The sequence below is a fragment of the Pleurodeles waltl genome, chromosome 2_1 (assembly GCF_031143425.1).
Source record: "Pleurodeles waltl isolate 20211129_DDA chromosome 2_1, aPleWal1.hap1.20221129, whole genome shotgun sequence".
Classification (NCBI taxonomy): Eukaryota; Metazoa; Chordata; class Amphibia; order Caudata; family Salamandridae; genus Pleurodeles; species Pleurodeles waltl.
In genome coordinates this window covers 26,077,539-26,098,108 of record NC_090438.1, presented here as the reverse complement: position 1 = coordinate 26,098,108, position 20,570 = coordinate 26,077,539, and the positions used below count along the sequence as shown (strand labels likewise).

The 20,570-nt window shown below is 48.9% G+C and overlaps 1 protein-coding gene across 1 annotated transcript in view; it reads left to right on the top strand.

Moving 5' to 3' along the window:
* The window catches only part of LOC138260443 (nicotinamide N-methyltransferase-like), a 217,340-nt gene extending 201,005 nt beyond the window's left edge, over positions 1 to 16,335 (top strand). The window contains exon 3 of the mRNA XM_069208942.1: positions 15,459 to 16,335. Coding sequence (XP_069065043.1) covers positions 15,459 to 15,885 — 427 coding nt within the window. The 3' untranslated portion in view covers positions 15,886 to 16,335. The remainder of the gene's footprint in view (positions 1 to 15,458) is intronic.
* The last annotated feature ends 4,235 nt before the right edge of the window (positions 16,336 to 20,570 follow it).

The window sequence follows — 20,570 nt, the reverse complement described above, 5'->3', positions numbered from 1 at the left end:
TTAGGTGGGTAGGTTGCTGCGTTTGTGTACCTTGGGAGGAGGGCTCACAGACACACTGGTAGAGGACACAGGGGATGTGTGAATGGTAGTGGGGGTGGTGACTGCACGTGAGCGGGTGTGGTGGTGGGTGTGCTGGTGATGGACGTAGTGGCTGAGGATGTAGTGTATGCAGGTGTGAGTGGAGACGAGACAGGGAGGGAGAAGGGAGACGTGGAGGAGGGGGACACAGTGGAGGCAGTGGCTGTTGTTGTTTCTGCAAGTGTGTGATGCTTCTGTGAGTGCCTGTGGGATGTGTGGTGATTATGTTTGCCAGAGCTTCCCTTGTGTGTTGAGGTGTGTGCCTGCTGGTCTGATGGTGTGCTTGGGATAGGCAGAGGTACAGGGGTGTGGGTCTGGGTGGAGGAAGTTGGAGGGGGGAGGCTAGAAACAGGGACAATGGCTGCCATCAGTGCTGAGGCCAGAGTCTGAAAAGCTCGCTGAAGGGCTGCCTGACCAGAGTGAATGCCCTCCAGGAATGCATTGGTTTGTTGCAACTGCCTCTCTACACCCTGGATGGCATTAAAAAATGGTAGACTGCCCAACAGTGAGGGACCTCGGGTGGTCAATGGCCTCCTCACTGAGGGGAGCAGGGGTGACTGGGGCAGGGCCTGAGGTGCCTGGGGCGAAGGTGATGCCCACCCTCCTGGGTGAGCGGGCACGGGGCAAACGCTGAGGGGCTGCTGGGAGGGCGGTGCTGGTAGGGGGGGTGGCGGCTGTACCTGTAGATGCAGGGTGCACAGATGGGGCTGCCACCACAAGGGAGCTCCCATCAGAGGAGGAGTCCGTGTCGCCGGTCTCAGCTCCTGTCCCCGCCTTGGAGCTCCCCTTGCCTTCCGTCCCACTGGTGAATTCGGAGTCCGTAGTCTCGCCCTCCAGGACCATGTGGGATGCAGCTCCCTCCTGCTCCGGTGCCACTGCTCCTCCGCCTGATGATGCTAATGCACACAAGAACAGGGAGACCACAAAAAGGGGGGGAAGACAGAAGAAAGACATGTTCAGTGCATGCAATACCGCTACCGTTGGTGGACACAACAGACACAGAAGCCCCCTGCACTACGCTGCGCACTTGGGGTCCACTATTCAATCCCTGGGACAAGGCTTACAAGGCTATGGCCGATTTCTGCACACATGGATGTCACAGAAGCCTGACTAGGTGTAGTTGGAACTGTACACAGGTGGGGTGGGGTGCCACAGGGACTGCCTGAAGAAGGGAACTTAACTACTCGCCCTGGCCTAGGGGAACCCACAGCCCACCTCCCCCACCCAGACACCTACAATGTGCGCTTATTCAGCAGAATGAGAGTGTACTCACCCCCTTGTTGCTGCTGTGATGCCCTCAAGCACCCATCCAACTCAGGGTACTCCCCCGCCAGGATCCTGAACATCAGGGGGTCATGGTGCGACGGGCACCCCTCCCACGTTGGGAGGCCATCCCCAGCTGGGCCTCCGCCGTCTTCTTGCTCCAGCGACGAATGTCCTCCCATCTTTTCCGGCATTGGGTGCTCCGTCTGTGGTAGACCCCCAGGGTCCGGGCTTCCTTGGCGATGGCACACCAAATATCCTTCTTCTGGTGGGCGCTGACCTACAGGAATAGTACAGGGCAAAAGGGAAAACTTTAACCGTCTGGACCGTCACAGTCATTGGCCCATGTTCCCACCCTTCTCCTGACGCACATACACTCACCGTCTGCTCATGCAAGGCTCAGTCCCCCCCCATGTATCTTCCGTCCATATCACTCCAAACAGGCATTGCCCATACAGCATGCTTACAGTGTACTCACCTGTTTGTCTGGAGGACCGTAGAGTAGCGTGTACTGGGGGAGGACCCCATCCACTAGTTTCTCCAACTCCTCCAAAGTGAAGGCAGGGGCCCTTTCCCCAGACACTCGAGCCATCGTCGCTTCCAGACACAGTTCACAGCAGCACTTGCAGTGTAGGTCCTCTCCTGTTGAAGGTCAGGTATCAAGTGAGGGAACAGACAGAAAATGGCGGTCACGTCCACGGCGGTGCGTACCTTCACCGCCAGCATACATCGTCATTGGCTCCTGAGACCCATAGGGACATATGTTAACCAATGCAGGATTGCGCCTCGGTCTTCGACCGCCTACCGCGACAGGGTAGAACGACAGCGCAGTTACCTCATATCCCCTTGTCCCACCTTACAGGTCAGGCAGCCGCCATTTCAGGGGGCCACATGGCATTGATTTTAAATGCGTCACACCGATCTAGGCCTTGCATACACACAGTGACAGGGACATTGTGGATTGACAAATATGTGCAATAAATTATTATTTCAATACCTCACTGACTCTGTGCTCGCTGTTCTCGTCCATAGGGCACGTCCACTGGGGCAGGTGAGGAGATTGCGGCATCCTCAGGGTGTACAAACCGCTGGTGGACCTGGCAACAATGGAAGAGAGACATGTAATAGTCACCTACAGACTTGATCGTGCCACAATCCAGGAACTGTGTGCCCAGTTGGAGCCAGACCTGATTTCAGCTATCCGCCATCCCACGGGAATCCCCCCTCTAGTGCAGGTACTGTCAGTACTCTACTTCCTGGCAAGTGGGTCTTTTCAAACAACAGTGGTCATTGCATCAGGGATGTCCCAGCCTATGTTCTCAAAAGTGTTGTCCAGAGTGTTGCCTGCCCTGCTGAAACACATGCGCAGATACATCGTGTTCCCTCATGTGGAGGATTTGCCCACAGTGAAAGGTGACTTCTATGCCATGGGACATATCCCCAACATCATTGGTGCCATTGATGGGACGGATGTGGCATTAGTACCCCCCACAGGAGTGAACTGGTGTGAGCTGATCTACAGGAATTGAACAGCGGAAAAAGAGAACTAATTACCAACTGCAACGTCACAGTCATTGGCCTGCATCCCTACCCTTGCCATGACGCACATGCACTCACCGTCGTTTCATGCACGCCTCATTCTCACCCCCCCTATCTTTCATCCACCCCACTCCACACAGGCATTGCCCATACAGCATGCTCACAGTGTACTTACCTGTTTGTCTGGAGGACCGTAGAGCAGCGTGTACTGGGGGAGGACCCCATCCATGAGTTTCTCCAACTCCTCCGTGCTGAAAGCAGGGGCCCTTTTCCCAGACATACGAGCCATTGTCTCTTCCAGACTGAGGTCACAGCAGCACTTGCCGTGTAGGTCCTCTCCTGTCGAAGATCAGGTATCGAGTGATTGAACAGACAGAAAATGGCGGTCACGTCCGCGGCGGTGCGTACCGTTACCGCCGGCGTACATCGTCATTGGCTCCTAGGACCCATGGGGTCCAATGTTAACCAATGCAGAATTGCGCTGCGGTCTTCGACCGCCTACCGCAACGGTGTACAACGCCAGCGCAGTTACCTCATATCCCCTTGTCCCACATTTCAGGTCAGGCAGCCGCCATTTCAGGGGGCCACAGGGCATTATTTTTTACTCCGACACACATACCTAGGCCTTGCCTAAACACTCATACAGGCAGATTTCGATTTATGATTATTTTCAGAGTAAGCTGTTTTTACGTACATCAGAGTTGGTTGACTCTCTGCTCGCTGTTCTCCTCCATAGGCACCGTCCGCTGGGGCATGTGAGGAGATGGCGGCATCCTCCGGTGTACAGACCACTGGTGGACCTGTCGACAATGGAGGAAAGACATGAGATCATCACATACAGGCTTGATCGTGCCACAATCCTAGAACTGTGTGCCCAGTTGGAGCCAGACCTGATGTCAGCTATCCGCCATCCCACAGGAATCCCCCCTCAAGTGCAGGTGCTGTCAGTACTCCATTTCCTAGCAAGTGTGTCTTTTCAAACTACAGTGGCCATAACATCAGGGATGTCCCAGCCTATGTTTTCCAACGTGTTGTCCAGAGTGCTGTCTGCCCTGCTGAAACACATGCGGAGCTACATCGTTTTCCCTCAGGTGGAGGATTTGCCTACAGTGAAAGGTGATTTCTATGCTCTGGGACATATCCCCAACATCATAGGTGCCATTGATGGGACACATGTGGCCTTGGTCCCCCCAAGCAGGAGTGAACAGATGTACAGAAACCGTGAATGTGCAGATGGTGTGTTTGGCCGATCAGTACATCTCCCATGTGAATGCCAAATTCCCTGGCTCAGTGCATGACGCTTACATCCTGCGGAATAGCAACATCCCTTACTTGATGGGGCAACTCCAGAGGCACCGGGTGTGGCTATTAGGTGAGCACATGGACCCAATACAGTGGGAATAGTTGTCTGGATCTGTGGATATCCCTATGAGTCAGTGTGTGTCTAACAGTTGTCCCTCGCCATTTGCAGGTGACTCTGGTTACCCCAACCTGTCATGGCTACTGACCCCAGTGAGGAATCCCAGGACAAGGGCAGAGGAACGCTACAATGAGGCCCATGGGAGAACTAGGAGGATTATAGTGCAGACCTTCGGCCTCCTGAAGGCCAGGTTCCGGTGCCTCCATATGACAGGTGGTTCCCTATTCTATTTACCGAAGAAGGTATGCCAGATCATCGTGGCCTGCTGTATGCTTCACAACTTGGCTTTGCGACGACAGGTGCCTTTTCTGCAGGAGGATGGTCCAGATGGAGGTGTTGTGGCCGCTGTGGAGCCTGTGGACAGTGAAGACGAGGAAGCAGAAGAAGAGGACATCGACAACAGGAACACGGTGATCCTGCAATACTTCCAGTGAGACACAGGTAAGAAAACAACACTGCATGCTACATCTATTTTCAATCAAATTTCTCTCTACTGTCTGTCATTTTCTCCCAGTGTATGGTCACTGAGTTGTCACTTTCCCTTACGATTTCACAGATGTGGGTCCCACTGTGTGACATCTGCTTTGTTTCCTCATGGACTAGAGCTGTGTAATATAGGTATGTTGACATTACATTTGAAACAGCATTTTGCCACTGTAACGGATAATACATTATTTCGAAATCACAGACAGACTCCAGATTGTTTTGTGCTTTAAGGGAGTTTATTTAAGTGCTCAATATTGGAGAGGGTTGTAAAATGGTGAGGGGTGATGGTGGAGGAATGTCCATGGCAGAGTCCAGTCTATTAGTCTCTCAGGTGCATTGTCCAAAGGGGCATAGGAAGTGGAGCTGGGGCAGTTTAAGGATGGACAGGGTGACAAGGTGGGACAAATGGATGACAATCAGGGCGGTCTAATTTCTTGGCTGGGTCTTGGCATCGTTCTCTGTCTTTGTCCTGGATCTCAGGGACCGTTTGCGGGGTGGTTCTCCCTCTGCAGGGGGTGGGGTGCTGGTGTGGTGTTCCTGTGGCAGTGCCTCCTGTCCACTCGCGCCGGCAGAGGTGGTGGGCAGTTCATCGTCCAGGCTAGTGTCAGGGGCCCCTTGTTGTGCCACAGTGTCTCTCCTGGTGTTGAGGAGTTCCTTCAACACCCCTACAATGGTGCCCAGGGTGCAATTGATGGATTTGAGTTCCTTCCTGAAGCCCGAATACTGTTCCTCCTGCAGCCGCTGGGTCTCCTGAAACTTGGCCAGTACCGTTGCCATAGTCTCCTGGGCATGGTGGTAGGCTCCCATGATGTTGGAGAGGGCCGTGTGGAGAGTGGGTTCCCTGGGCCTGTCCTCCCCCGTCACACAGCAGCCCTCCCAGTTCCACTGTGTTCCTGTGCCTCTGTCCCCTGAACTGTGTGCCCACTGCCACTGCCCCCAGGTCCCTGTTGTTGTTGGGGTGGTAGGTTAGCCTGGGTTCCCTGTAGTGGTGGACACACTGCTGATTGACGTGTCCTGGGGACAGAGGTATGGGCCCGCTGGGTGGGTTCTGCACTGGTGTTTCCTGAGGGGGGAGGCTCTGTGGTGTCCTGTGCCAGTGTGAGGGAACCGACTGTCCCGAGGTCCCAGATGGGCCGGGCTGGTCATCTAGATCCAGTTGGACAGAGCTGCTGTCATCACTGTGGGCCTCTCAAGTGGGTGGAGTGGACATGTCTGGACCCTCCTGTCCGGTGACGTTGGGTAGGGGTCCTGCAGGGGTGTAAAAGCATGATTATTGCATCTGTGTGTGCCATGGTGTGCAATGGGTGGGTGACTGTGTACCCCAGTGCTTGCATTCCTGTGTAGGATCTTGTGTGATGATGGTTTAGGGGGGTGGATGGGTATGTGCAGTGGCCATGCTTTGGTGATGGGTGTCCATGCTTTGGTGTTGCATGCAGGGCTTGGTTTTGGGATGCGTGGTTTGTGATATTGGGACATATGTGAGGAGTAGGTAGGATGGGGGATGTAATAGTTAAGATTTGACTTACCAGAGTACATTCCTCCATCTACTCCTGCGAGGCCCTCAGGATGCAGAATAGCCAAGACCTGCTCCTCCCATGTTGTTAGTTGTGGGGGAGGAAATGGGGTCCGCCGCCAGTCCTCTGAACCGCCAGGTGGTGTCTTGAGACCACTGAACGCACCTTCCCCCGTAGGTCGTTCCACCTCTTCCTGATGTCATCCCGTGTTCTTGGGTGCTGTCCCACTGCGTTGACCCTGTCCACGATTCTTCGCCATAGCTCCATCTTCCTAGCTATGGAGGTGTGCTGCACCTGTGATCCGAATAGCTGTGGCTCTACCCGGATGATTTCCTCCACCATCCTCCTCAGAGAACCTGGGGTGTCTTTGCGGTGCCGTGGAGTGGTGTGGGTGATGTGTGGGGTGGTGTGTGTTGTGATGTGTGGGTTGATATTTAGTGGTGTGTGGTGTGAGGTGCGTGGATGTTATGTGGGTGATGGTGTTGAGTGCCTGTGGATGCTAGTTTGTAGATGGTGGTGTCTCTCTCTGCCCTTCAGTCGTAATTGTGGTCCTAGGGGTTTGTGGGTGATGCGGGTGTGTATTTTATATTGTATTGGGTGTGTGGGAGTGGTGTGTGTATGTGTATCAGGTGTGTGTATTTCGATTTGTCCAATGTGGTTGTGTTTTGTATATGTGTGTGTATTTTGAGCGCGGCGGTGTGTACCGCCAATGGAATACCGCGGTTGAAAGACCGCCGCGTGGATTCGTGGGTCGTAATAGTGTGGGCGTATTCCTGTTGGCGTGACGGTGGTGGATTTTTTTTCGCCAGTTTATCACTGACCTTTGGTGTGGCGGACTTGTGTGGGTGTCTAGATTTTGGAGGATTCCGGGCTTTGGGTCATAATGACCGTGGCGGAATTCCACGGCCGCGGCGGTGTGTTGGCGGTCTTCTGCACGGCGGTAAGAGGCTATTACTGCCAATGTTGTAATGAGGGCCATTGTGTTGAGACTGCTACGGCGGCTCTGGCTCCTGACTCCTGCTTCCGCACAAGTGGTCTGGCTCTGCCATTCTGCTCCCCTCGTCAGATTCATTAGCGTTTTCTGGCATGCGGGTCACCATACCTCTAAGCCTCCGATCACCAAAGCTCCTAAAGTGGAGCTGTTAGGGCAGGTGAGGTGTGAGAGGTGAGGTGAGAGGTGCAACCATTTTAAAGACCCTCCAGGAGCCTCAAGGGAGGCCCCAGGGTGCAGTAGGCTGCAGTGGGGTGTTGAAATGTTTTCAAACTGCTGCTCGCTGTTCTTTGCCTCCCCCTTACCCACCTGCTTGAGCATTTACCTGCAAGCTATAGGTCATAATCAGTCGCTAACTACCAGGAGGCAAGAGTTTGGGGAACAGATTAGAGCAGAGCATAAGTGTGGGCCAGGTGTCATATGTGGGCTGCTGTGCTTTTCGGACCCGTGGTAGTCAAGAGGAGGTATGGAGCTGGGTTGTTGGTCCTCACCTCATTCCATTAAGGACTTGTCTGTTTGTAAGGCAGTGAGGTGAGGCAGTAGTAAAGTCTCTTTTAAAGCAGACACACCAACATTCTGATTCAAACCCAATGTCCTTTTCACTGGCATGATTTCTCTCTTAAGTAACTAAGGGAGTGAGATAGCGTGCTCATGACTCTCCCTCTAGGTCCAGTGGACAATTCCCATTAAAGGGGAGGTGAGGCAGCGCTGCCATTTTCAGATACGCAGACAAGCCAAAATATTAGTCAACTGGAAATGGTCTTTTTCATTGCCCTGATTTCTCTGTTAAGTCAACTAAGGAAGTAAGAAAGCGTGTGTGTGCCCCTCGCCATAGTTCCAGTCGACAAATCGCGCTAAAGGGTAAGTGAGGCGGTACTGCCATTTGCAGACAAGCAGACAAGCCAAGACACAAGCAAACTGGAATTGGTATCCTCGTTGTAAGATTTTGCTCTTAATCAACTAAGGGTGGTAGAAAGAGTGCTCAGTCTCCCCTCCATCCAGTGACAATCTACATTAAGGGGAGATAAGGCAGCGCTTCCATCAGCCAATAAGTATCCCTGGGGACCATGAGTTCAGGTAGAACAAGTAGAGAACCATTAGTTTCCCAAAGGCTCAAGAAGGACATGTCTGACTGCTCCAGGCCCTTTGGTTGAACTAAGGAGCAACCCCTACTATCACCACCAGGATTGGAGCACAACCAGCAATGTTGACCAATAAGCCCTGCTCCACCCTTGTTGTCTGTGGCACCAGTGTTCGAAGCTGTGTCTGTTAATGTCAAAAGCACAAAGTCGCCTATGTCTCCTGATCATGCAGTGACCACTTCACAGGAATTTAGCAAGGTGACTGGTCCCTTGGTTCCTCATGAGCCAACCTTCCTGGCGTACTTTGAAAAACACTTTGCAGTGGACAAGGTAGCCAACAGTAGCACTAAACCAACAGAATGCAAGAGTGCTACTTCCATAATGCCTGTTCGGGTCACACAACGAGTAGGCCCTTGACTCTCAAAATTCAAGCCATGGTTCACTCCCCTTTGCCAGTGTCACTCATTATGGGCCGTACTGGTTCTCCCAGCACTCAAGATGCAGTGCATTTGCCTGCTTAGCCGGCGGAGTTAAAGAACAAAACTGCTCCCTCTCCCCCTCTAGCCTCTAGCTCAGTCCTTCCTCAGAAGCTAGGGCAACAGCCCCCCTCCCAGGCCGGCTCGTTTGGGTATAATGTCTCGCCAGTAGTTATATCCAGCTGTAACTCATCCACAGTCTTAGAAGCTGTCTCCCCCTTAAATAAATCTCTCCACCAGTATGTGCATGGCCCCCAACCTGGCAACTTTCAGCAGGAACCAAGTGTAGCATGCACCATCAGTCTACCATTCGCCCAATGGACTCGAGCTCAGACAGGCAGCATCATACCGTTGACACATGAAGGTCTAAGGGAATTTCGTACAAGTATTTTATGGTATGGAGCGAAACGACAGATCTCTTTTAGATCTATTCTTTTTTCGTATGGATCCCATAGATAGTCCAGGTGCACACACTAGAGCTACATTTGACTCTAAAACAGACTCTTCTGGCTCAGTACAGCTACAACTCTTATAAACACTACAATCCAGTCTCCACTTTACATTATCAGCCAGACAAGCTGGATGTGCAAGTTGACCTCTTGAATACACTAGCCACCTTCATGGATGGGATTGATTCTAAGCTGGATAAGCTAAATAAGTTGATCATTAGAGTGCAAGCAAGTGCTCATTTAGTCCAATCAGTTTGCTGCTGATATCTGTTCATAGAAAGTCCATAGTTCATATAGAATTTCTTAGTTCAGTTCTGGCAGAAATCAAAGAAGCCCCCAGGCGGCTCGGACCATTTTGTTCAGTCGGCGGGTGTGGCTCTTCCCTTAGCAATGGTTCCAACAAGTGGTAAAATCTTGGACAATCGTATTTCTTCCATCAAAGTGCTAGAGGGTATTGAGTCGACCCCGAGCTCTCATGACTCCATCAGGTCAGCCTTACAGAGAGCCCAAGTCAGTCCAGCCATGGCCCAGTTCATTCTGCATAAGGTACAGTCTCTCCACCATCTTTGTATCGCTAATGCTGGCCCTGCTGACCGGAAGCAATCAGGAACATCATCAGGGCCAGGATCTTCATCCTTGACCTTTGAGCATGGATAGTGCACTCAATTTGGTTGCCGTTGTTTTACCTAGCACACCTGCCCTCTAGGGATTGCTATACTAGTAATACTGCTTTTAGAGGTAATAATGTGTCTAACATTCTGTGTACAGACTTAAGCTGTGCACCCTGGAGCAAATGTTCTGTTCTTGCATTTTTTCTTTATTAATTGCAATGTTTTTTTAATAGCCATACACAATACAGATTATTATAATTGTAAAAAAAAAGTTAATTTATGTGTGTACTCTGACTAGGATTGTGGCTCCTGCTTGGACAGGGTGCATAGCTCTGCCAAACAGAAACCCAATTTCTAAAGGTTTGTCTGTTTAATTTAGCACCGTTTCTTGCATTGGCCCTGTGGATGCTTATCTGATGTTCAGTTTGGATCACATTATGGTTGAAAGAGACAGAATAAGCAAGGATGGATGGTTCTGACCCATCATTGTGTTTGTTTTGGTCGTTCAATTATCACAATTTTGGAACGGAGGAGAGAAAAAGGAATTAGATGGCAGTATGAACAACCTACTGGGATATGGATCTCAGTTTTGAGGATGTCTTCCTTGATGATTGTCAGGACAAGATAAGCACCTAAGACAGGAATTGGCATAGTTGAGGAAAGTCATTGTTGAGTAGAAAGAGCATTAGTTGTGCAACAGCTTTGCCATCTCGGTTTCTCAGTAAATGTCAATGTCCCCTAATAAGATGCTACTGGAGGGAGAGTGTGATTTTTCTACCCTCAATTGTAACAGTTTTTTTTGCAAAGAAAATAGTATAATTGAGAGGGTGATAACCAATGAATGTCAGTGCTATCTGAATAAGGTCAATAGGATGTGTCTCATTGCTGCCAGGATGGAGAAAGACCATTATTCTTGGATCAGGTATTAATAAGGAGAAGTGAATAAGGTGCTTAGATGATGGTAGTCCTCTTTGTTTGGCAGACCTTGCTGTTTCTTGTGCAGATGAGAGGTTAGAGTTGCATGAAGGGTTGATTGATGGCATGGGGGAAGACTGACATGGATTTAACCCTTAGCTGCTGGGCTTCCCCCTCCCCTTCCTCCTTCCCTCAGTGCTGAGCCCTTTTTTGGCTGTTTGAGATAGTTTGAGCTTTGATCCCCACAATTATTTATCCAAGCCAGATTTGTGTCCATTTTTTCCAGCATCCTGGGGATTGTAAAGGTACCCAGAATTTGTGGGTTCCCCTGGAGGAGACCGATAAATTAGCCAAAGTACAGGTAAAATGTGTTTTTTGAGAGGACAAATGGAAAAAGTGCTGTAGAAGAAAGCATCAGTTTTTTCCCCTGTGAATGGCATTGTGAGAAAACAGGGATGATTGCAGAGGCCCCCTGTGTTTGTGCCCCCATTTTTCACTTTTTACTTGTGTTTTCCTGACTCTGATGGTGCCCTCGGTACTGCCAATCAGCCTTGCTGGCTGCTTTTAAATAAAAGTTATATGCATATTCGACTTTGAAATTAAAAGTACTTCCAAAGTCTTAAACTACCTTATTTTTACATATAAGTCACCCCTAAGGTGTGCCCTTTGTGCCCCTAGGTTTGGGTGCCATGTAACTATAAGCAGGGACCTTATACAAATCGTTTTATAAGCCCTGGTGAGGTAAAAGAGACAAATTCGCCTTTCCCTCACTGGCCTCCACAGGCTAAAATGGGGAGACTTTATTTTAATTAAGAAAGTCCCCTTAAGTGTCAGATACCTTGAGTTTGGTATCAAAGTGATTGTTATAATAAATCCCACAACTTACAATTATTGGATTTAATATAACTAGTTCAGGTAAAGAGTTTTAAAACTCTTCCTGAAAGTTGCCAACTTCAGCTCTGTAGTGCTCTTCTCTGATTGTCCAGCTTCTGGCAGCCTAGCCAGGCTGCCTTGATGAGGTGTGAAGTGGCCTGGGTTGAACACAAAAGATGTACCTGGGGGAGGAGATCTGCCTCAGCAGATGGTGAAGCAGGGTGGGGGAGAGCAGCCAAACTGGTCTTCAAAGGCAGGGAAGGACATTTGGAGTAGCTCAGGACCTCCCTAATATCCTGAGACATCATTCAAATAGGTGCCCTCTAGATTAGGAGAGGGCAGGAGAGGGGTGTCTTTAGAATTTTAGCCACACCAGTGGGTGGGCTCAGCCAAATCTAATTTCTAAAAATCACTTTCAGCCATGTTGGATTTTTGAAGAATGTTGCTTCCTGGAATTGATTGTTGCCTCACTTCCCGGGAAGTGGTCATCACAAGGGGAAGGATCCTGCCTCTGATTGGACAACCAGGACCCCCCTGTTTTTCACCGAGGAGCAAGGATAAATATGGCAGAGCTGCACCCACACCTCAGATCCCTAAAAGAAAGAACATCAGAATAAAAATGACTGCCCTGCTGGACCCCTGACTTGCACCTGGACACTGCACTCTGAAGGATTGCACCAGCTGCACACTTGGGTTTCACCGCAAGAAGGACTTTGCCTGGCTTCAACTGGTTCAAGAAGAGACTCCCTGTTTGCTACTGGTAACGAATACCCAACCAGAGTCTCCTGCATCAAATCCAAAAGACACCGACCAGCTGACCACTGGCCAGTGGCCATTTTGGAGTTTGAGCCAGGTGCATTCTGGGAGTTGGAGTCCGCACCCTCAAGGAGCAACACAGAGCTTCTGGAACCTTGGGGTGAGCTGTGGACTCCTAAAGGACCTTCAAAGACCTTCTTGAATAAGATCCAGAAGTTTGGATAAGATTGGCGAACTTTTTGGAAGCAGATCCATAGAGGAACTGCCCGCTGCGGTGAGTCTATGAGGCTTGCCTCAACCGCGACCTGGCCTGACTTGCAGGTTCGTCCCACTGAAGAAAATCTCCCAAAAAGTCCGAACGTAGAAAGTTGACCGGGACCTCCCTCACGGTGTATCCTAAGAGGGCTCCAGGGACGTCGAATCAAGACTCAGGTTTGGCCCGGTCGAAGGATTTTTGTCTTGAAAAATCATCCAAGTCTGAACATAGAAATCTTCACCGAGGTCTCCTATGACTGGTATCCGAGGAAGGGCTCCAGAGAGGTCGGATCGGACTGGCGACTTCGTCCAGCTGATGAAAATCTTCGAGAAAAAGACTAAGGGGGTGATTCTGACCTTGGCGGTCTTTTCGCAAGACCGCCGAGTTACCGCCGCGGTAAAGACCGCCGACCGCGGCGGTATGCCGCGGCGCGTATTCCGACCGGTGGGAGCGTTCCGCCGGAAAACCGCCAGCAGCCACACTGGCGGTCGGCGGGAAAGTGGAGACTGGTCAACCTCCACCGCCACACCAGCAGAACACCGCCCACCGAATTACGACCCACATTTCTGTGTGGCGGTCTTCTGTTGGCGGTCTTCTGTTGGCGGTCACGTCCCTATGGCTCCCGTCGCCTCCCGGAGGACCAACGCACAAGGTAAGTTGATCGTCCGTGAGGGGAGGGGGTGGGGGGGGTGTTGTGTGATGTGTGCATGCATGGGGGTGTGTGAGTGCGTGCATGCGGGCGGGGGGTGCTGCTGTGCCTATGGGCAATGTGTGTAGTTCGGCGGGTGCGCATGTTGGCATGTATGTGTGCGGGTATGTGCCCCCGTTGTGTATGTGTGTGTGTAGGGGGTGTGCATATGTGCATGTTGGGGGTGCGTGCATGTCGGGGTGCGTGTATGTGCATGTCGGGGTGGGGGGGGCAGGGGGTTTGTAACATCTCTGGGGGGTGGCAGGGGGTGGAGGGTGTGGGGGGGGGACTCGTGGGGGGTAGTGGGGGAGAACCCTATCAGTGCCAGGGATGGAATTCCCTGGCCCCGATAGTGCCTACCGCCATGGTTCGCATGGCGGTTCCCGACCGCCAAAAACCGCGGCGGTAAGCAGGGTCATGATGCGGTTGGCGGTCTTGGGTCGACCGCCGGGCCGGAGTGCGCAAACTCCAGCCCGTCGGTCATGACCGCCGTGGCGGTCGGAGTGGGAAAGTGGCGGTCGATCGCGGCGGTGACCGCCGCGGTCAGAATGCCATTTTTTGGACCGCCGGTCTGTTCGCGGTCCGACCGCCGCCTCTCCGCCGACCGCCGGCGTTAGAATGAGGGCCTAAGTCCGAAGATAAACTTTTAACCGAGGCCTCCCCCTTGCTGTAGCCGAGCAGGGCTCCATCGCGGTTGGCCTTAAACTTTGACTTTGTCACGGTCAAGGTGCGACCAGATTGGCGCTGTTTGTTTCTATGCACTAATAATTCATATCTCCAGTTCCCCTTATCAATTTTAATCATTTTGGGTTCATTTTAAAGATAGAAATATGATCTATTTTTACAAATTGGTGTCGGATTTTTATGGTGTTTTGTATTTTACTTATTCACTGTTTTGTGATTTTTAAATGCTTTACACACTTGTCTCCTAAGTTAAGCCTTGTTGCTCATTACCAAGCTACCAAGGGTTGGGGGTGGGTTTAATTTATTAGGACCTACCTGGACCTAAGTGGAGGTTAGTGGCCTATTGCTAAGTGTAGGTACTTACCTGCCCTTACCAATAATCCACTTTCCAACAGAATTCAACAGAGTTTTCAGTGCTAAAATCACAATCTTCTCAGCTTTCAGGAACACGTGGACTTGAATTAGAAAACCACATTTTTTAACACAATGTTGGCATTTTACTGGGACATATCCCATTTTTACAAATTTTTGTGTTTTTAGCCTCCTTCCATTTAGTGACAGAAATGGGTGTAAAACCAATGCTGGATCCGGGACAGCTAAACATTTCTAAAAAGTAGACAAAATTCTGAATTCAGCAAGGGGTCATTTGTGTAGATCCTTCAAGGTTTTCCTGTTAAGTAACAGCTAAAATAAATAAATATTGAAATTGAGTTGAAAAAAACAACCATTTCTGTCTATGCTTTCTTCTGTAACTTTTTCCAGCTGTAGCAAATTTTTTAAAGCATTGTAACATTACGTCTGCTGTACCCTTCTGGTTGAGGAGCTATATTGGGTTTGTAGCTTCATCAAGAATCCAAGGTACCCAGAGCCAATAAATGAGCTGCACCTTGCAATGGGTTTGCATTGTATACCGGGTATACAAAAAATGATTTGGTACAATATAAAGAGTAAAAAACAGGTATCATGGAGACCTTTGTACTTCTGAAATGGCTTTAATTATGCTTGAAGTGGAGGAAATCAACACTGCTTGTAAATGTATCTGGCAATTACAACATTTCAGAAAATAAGGCTCTTGTTAGCATTGCTTAGGCTTTGGAACCTCTGAGAAATGCTGCTCCTAAATCTACACAATGGCCTCACATGAAAAATACCTCATCTCAAAAAGCAAACCTGACACCAGAGTGTTTGGGGTAGAAACATGATAATAACTGTATTGTCTTCTAGTTAATAAACCAGGGATTGATCCTGAGATGTGCAGAGCACAGGCTGTGGTGGGCGGGATCTTGAAAACATCTACATATTTTTATAAAACATTATAAACATGTGTCAGTCAACAATCAAAGGCATGTTAATCATGTTGCATATCTTTGCTTTCAGTGAAACATGGATTGAGAAGCAACACATGTTACAGAGAAAACTCAAAACAGTTCTCGAGTGTGACGTCACCAGCAGGAACCCGCTGTCTCCCGTCATCCATCCCCAGGCTGACTGTCTGCTCTTGGTGCACTGTTTGGAGAACCATGTCACAGACGAGAAGTCCTACTGCGAAGCTCTGACAAATGTCTCCTCCCTCCTAAAGCCCGGAGGGCATCTAGTAATGTGTGCAACACTCGAAGCAACGTTTTACATGTGTGTCGACTTCAAGTTTCCTCTCTTCTGCATGGATGTGAGTTTTCTAAAGGATGCTCTCACCAAGGCTGGTTATGTCATTGAGGAAGATCACATTTTGCCTCGGAAAGTTGACTGTTTGTATGATGTAACAGATTATAAAAGTTTTATCGTTTTAAAAGCACGCAAATGCTGAGAATTGTAATCTTCAAATAAAAATAGGAAAAGGAAACTGTCAGAATGTAAATTCAGATGAACATCAAATTCCTTTCTTTACATTTTTCCCAAGATGACTTTAGTACTCTCTTTCAAATTATACTCAAATGTTGGCAAAAAAGTTCCATGAAGCTGCATGCAATGTTTAGCAACAATAGCTGGAAGAAATGTTAGTGAGTAGTTGATGCATAAATTTAATCAATTAAAACCGATGCCAATTTACCTCCAGGGTGTAACGTTTTTTGAGAACTCCTGACCCCTTTTGTTTTGTTTTTAATTGTAATCCAAGGTTTTGGATCCACATGTGGGCATCTCTAGTCATTACCCAGAGGCCTGATTGGACTAGTGCCCAGCTTTCAGGATAAATGTATCAGTAGTCCACGTTCACTACATTTCATCTTTTAAAATAAAATTGCACTGGGCAAGTTGAGCATGCTCTCATGCTTTCTTTACATTTATTTTGGAAATTAACCCGTACTTTTATCCTACTTCAGTGAGTGGTATATATTGAAATGTATTATTTACACACAACTTAGAAGTATTTAGGAGTGAATGTGTTTATATGCCCAAATCATTTAATGTTTGGGGAGTCAATAGCAGGATAGAGAGCAACCTTGCATGCAATAATTAGTTATTGATGAACATCTTGCACAACTAAACTCGGTTTGTAGTATTTATTCAAATGTCAAAGTCATCATCAAGGAAAGCAAATTTAGTTACCAATGGAAATTAGCAAAATCAAATCTCATAAAGATGATGAGTAATTGGCCTAAGCAACAAGCTGAATAATGGAATATCCCTTTCAGCCTCTCTCTCCGTTAGTTGTCAATTAAACCGGATTTTTAGGCTCTTGCAGGTTTCAGCGGCTCATTCGAATAGCCAGGACTTGAGGGCTGCACAGAATAGAAAATCCTAAACAATCTAGCAAACCTCTAGCTCACTACCAATTAACTTGTCTTTCTGTCATGTTTTGAACAATAAAAGCGCACAATTTCTAGCATGATATTAGGTAAATGGGCTGTACTAAAATGTTTCTTGCATAGCAACAAATCAAACTATTAGTTTGTGAAGTATCCTAACTGTGCCTACTTCCAAAGGATCTTATTTGGTTATTGATCTGCACCATTGAGCTAGATGGAGGAAATAAACACAAAATCCTACTGTACATAGTAGACTGCAAAACAATAACAACTGACATAACCTTGTAATATTTTTAAACCCTTCCTTTAGCCAGGAAACTAACGAAGTTTCATTTAATTGACAAAAGTAAAACATAATAATAACATTCATAACTGAATTTTGATGACTTTCTGCATGAGAACTAAACCATGCATGTGCACAGCTCGTGCACAGCAAAATAAACATGCACTCTTTCACAGTCTGACCTAATTATGCTAACAAATGCAAGCTTAAATTAGACACTAAGGCTCTCATTATGAACACAGCGGTAAAAACCGCAGTATTCATGCTGGCGGTCAAAACACTGACCGCCAGCGTCCCCGGATCCCCGCCGGCCTCATTAAGAACAATCCTGTGGGCCGGCAGGCGGAAACATTGTTTCTGCCCGCCGGCCAACAGGAAGGCCTGGCTGGGGATATTGACGGCGGCTCCACAGTGACCTGCGCGATGTGGCACTGCACCAGGGCCCCTTCACTGCCCATGCCAAGTGCATGGGCAGTGCAGGGGCCCCCAGGGGTGCCACGGTGCACCCCTTCCGCCAGCCTTTCCCTGGCGGGGAACCCCACCAGGGAAAGGCCGGTGGCTGAGGAAACATTATCCGAGGGGCAGCACCGCTGCCCTGTCTGATAATGTTTCCGACCGCCGCCAGGCTGCCTGACGGAGGCGGTGGCAGCCCTCATGGGGTTCATTATGTGGCGGTATGGCCCGCCAGGTTCATAATGACTGCCTAAGGGCCCGATTCGCAAAGGGAATGTTAAACGAAAGTCTAACTTTATTACCTTTTCAGTAGGTACAAAGGTAAAATTAGATCAGAAGTCTAACTTAGACCAAAAGCCGAACTTAGTCCAAAAGTCTAACTTTACTACTTTTCGGTATTCACAAAGGTAAATTTGTGCCGTCATGACCACTGTCACAGATGATTGGGGTTCAGGGTGTTGGCCACACTTAAACCCCTCTCTCCTTTATACCAGTCTGCTGTACCCTGCTGTTGACCACTAATTCTGTCCACCCATTCTGGTCCCCCATATTTGATGATTAATTCAAATTATGCTAGCAGTACACAGCATCACCAGCATTCGTGCCTTCCAACCGGTCCCCCTGACCTGTATGTGCGTTTGTGTAACTGAAGCTTTGTTTTTTTTTTACAGTTTTTTATTTTTTTATTTCACAAGCGGTGTCTGTGATTCATCATGACCAGAAAATTATTTCACCTGCACTTTATCAGGTCTCTTACTACACAACTGTTGGGATATTCGGGCGTGATGCTTGCATTTGTGCCCATAGAAGATGATACCATTACGTTGTTAAGTTTACTGACACTGCCATTCTGTGCATAATCCCCAAAGACCACCCATATTCATTCCTGGAGGGTGACATCTGCAGGGGAGTAAATAAAAAATACAATGTCTCCTTTCTGAATTATGCCTCAAACGGCCCTGAGGAAGTGCATGAGGCAACCGAACCTGCACTCAATTGGTGAGATGCAGATTTGGCAAAGGAGCATGTCCCTCTCCCTATGAAATTTTGAACTCAATGTGACCACATTACATTCCCAATTCTACACCTGGACATCTGACAGCTTTCCAGGAATGCTGGAGAGAATGTTTGATAATTACAAAGGTAAATCCTCACTTGTATGTAGGTGTATGGGACCTCTGTACACTGTTCTAGAAGAGGATTCATTGCAATTATATATCAGTGCATACAACTAGATACTTCCTGTACTAGAAGGTGCCCAAAATCACTATACTAGCAACTGAATATAAAGAACAGCAGTTACACTTTCTGCTTTACTACAAAAACATTTGCACAGTCATATTGTGTTTTAGAATACTGTAAATGGTATTCTGTAGCAGGAGCCAAAATAAATCAGCTGTAATGTGAAGCTCAAATGCGAATCAAATGTGAATGAATCAAATATTGAACAAATAACAAACTTAGGGCCTCATTACAACCCTGGAGGTCAAAGACCGTCTGGATTGTTCTGGTGATTGTACCGCCAACAGGCTGGTGGTACAAATTGCCATATTATGACCGCGGCAGTAGCGCCGTGGTCACACCGCCGGGACCGGCAGTTTCCCGCCATCGTTGTCCCAGCGGTTACAATCCGCCAGGGCAAGCCTGCTTGCAGCGCTGCCCTGGGGATTATGACTCCCCATCCCGCCAGCCTGTCCATGGTGGTAGAGACCGACATGGAAAGGCTGGCGGGAAGGGGAGTCACAGGGCCAAGTGCATGGGCAGTGCAGGGGCCCCCAGGCACAGCCCCACCCTGCTTTTCACTGTCTGCTTAGCAGACAGTGAAAAGCGCAACGAGTGCAGCTGCACCCGTCGCACGGCCGCAACACCGCCGGCTCCATTAGGAGCCAGCTCCAATGTTACGGCCGACATCCCAGCTGGGCGGGGGGGCAGAAACTCTGTTTTTGCCCGCCGGCCCAGCGGGGATGTTGTACTGTGGCCGGCGGGATTGCGGCCGCATAGGCGGCCGCTCGGCAGTCCAACCTTGCCGCCCGCCAAGGTTGTTATGAGGACCTTAATCTAATTACTTGTATCTCGGCTTTTCAAATGACCAATCACCAACTATAAAAATAAAAATGTGCTAAGCCAGTCATTTAATCAAAATTTTGTTTTCACAAAAAAAGAAAACATAGAATTAAGTAAAATTATTAGCTGGCAGCTGTACTATCTTTTTTAGGGTCAAGCACACAAGCACTCTATCCCTGTAGTAATCTCTTTTTGGGCTTTTAACCACGCCTATGTCACGCCTGTCACTTTCATTGGTTCGTGGGCTTGCCTTTCAAAGTCTGCTTGATTTAATCAGTAAAATGCATTCATACGTCATGCCTTTTCCAGTGTTTAGCCCTTCTCGAGCGCACCGTCCAACTACTTAAAACATATGAGGCTCCATGTTTTCAGCCTGGTTTCTGCACTACTTTATCTTTTTATTTTCCATGCACCGCAATCGCGCTTGGTTTTTTGTTTTTCAATTTTAGCGCGATCGTGCTGGGTTTTATATCAAAGCATTTCCAGTGGCTTGGGGAGGCTACCCCTCCCAAGCGTGTAACACCTATTTTCAAAAGGAGAGGGTGTAACACCCCTATCCCAAAGGAAATCCTTTGTTCTGTCTTCCTGGGCTCAAGCTTCTCAAGCAACAGGAGGGCAGACACTTGTCTAGGAGGCGGCAGCAGCTTGGGCTGCTTGAAAACCCTCAGAAGGCTGAAATGGCAATACTGGAGGTCCTCTAAGGAGCCTCCAGAGTGCATGGAACCATGCAATCAATGCTTGCAAAAGCCTTGGGGTATGATTCCAACATGTTTGATACCAAACATGCCTATGTTCGGAGTTACCATTATGTAAAATGGCGTTCCGCACTCACGAAGAATGGGAAATTGGGCCTGGAGTTCATGGATGCACCTCTGCTAGTCCAGGGGTGCCCTCACTCACAGGTACTTTGCACCCTGGCCTCTGGGCTAGAAGGCCTGTAATAGG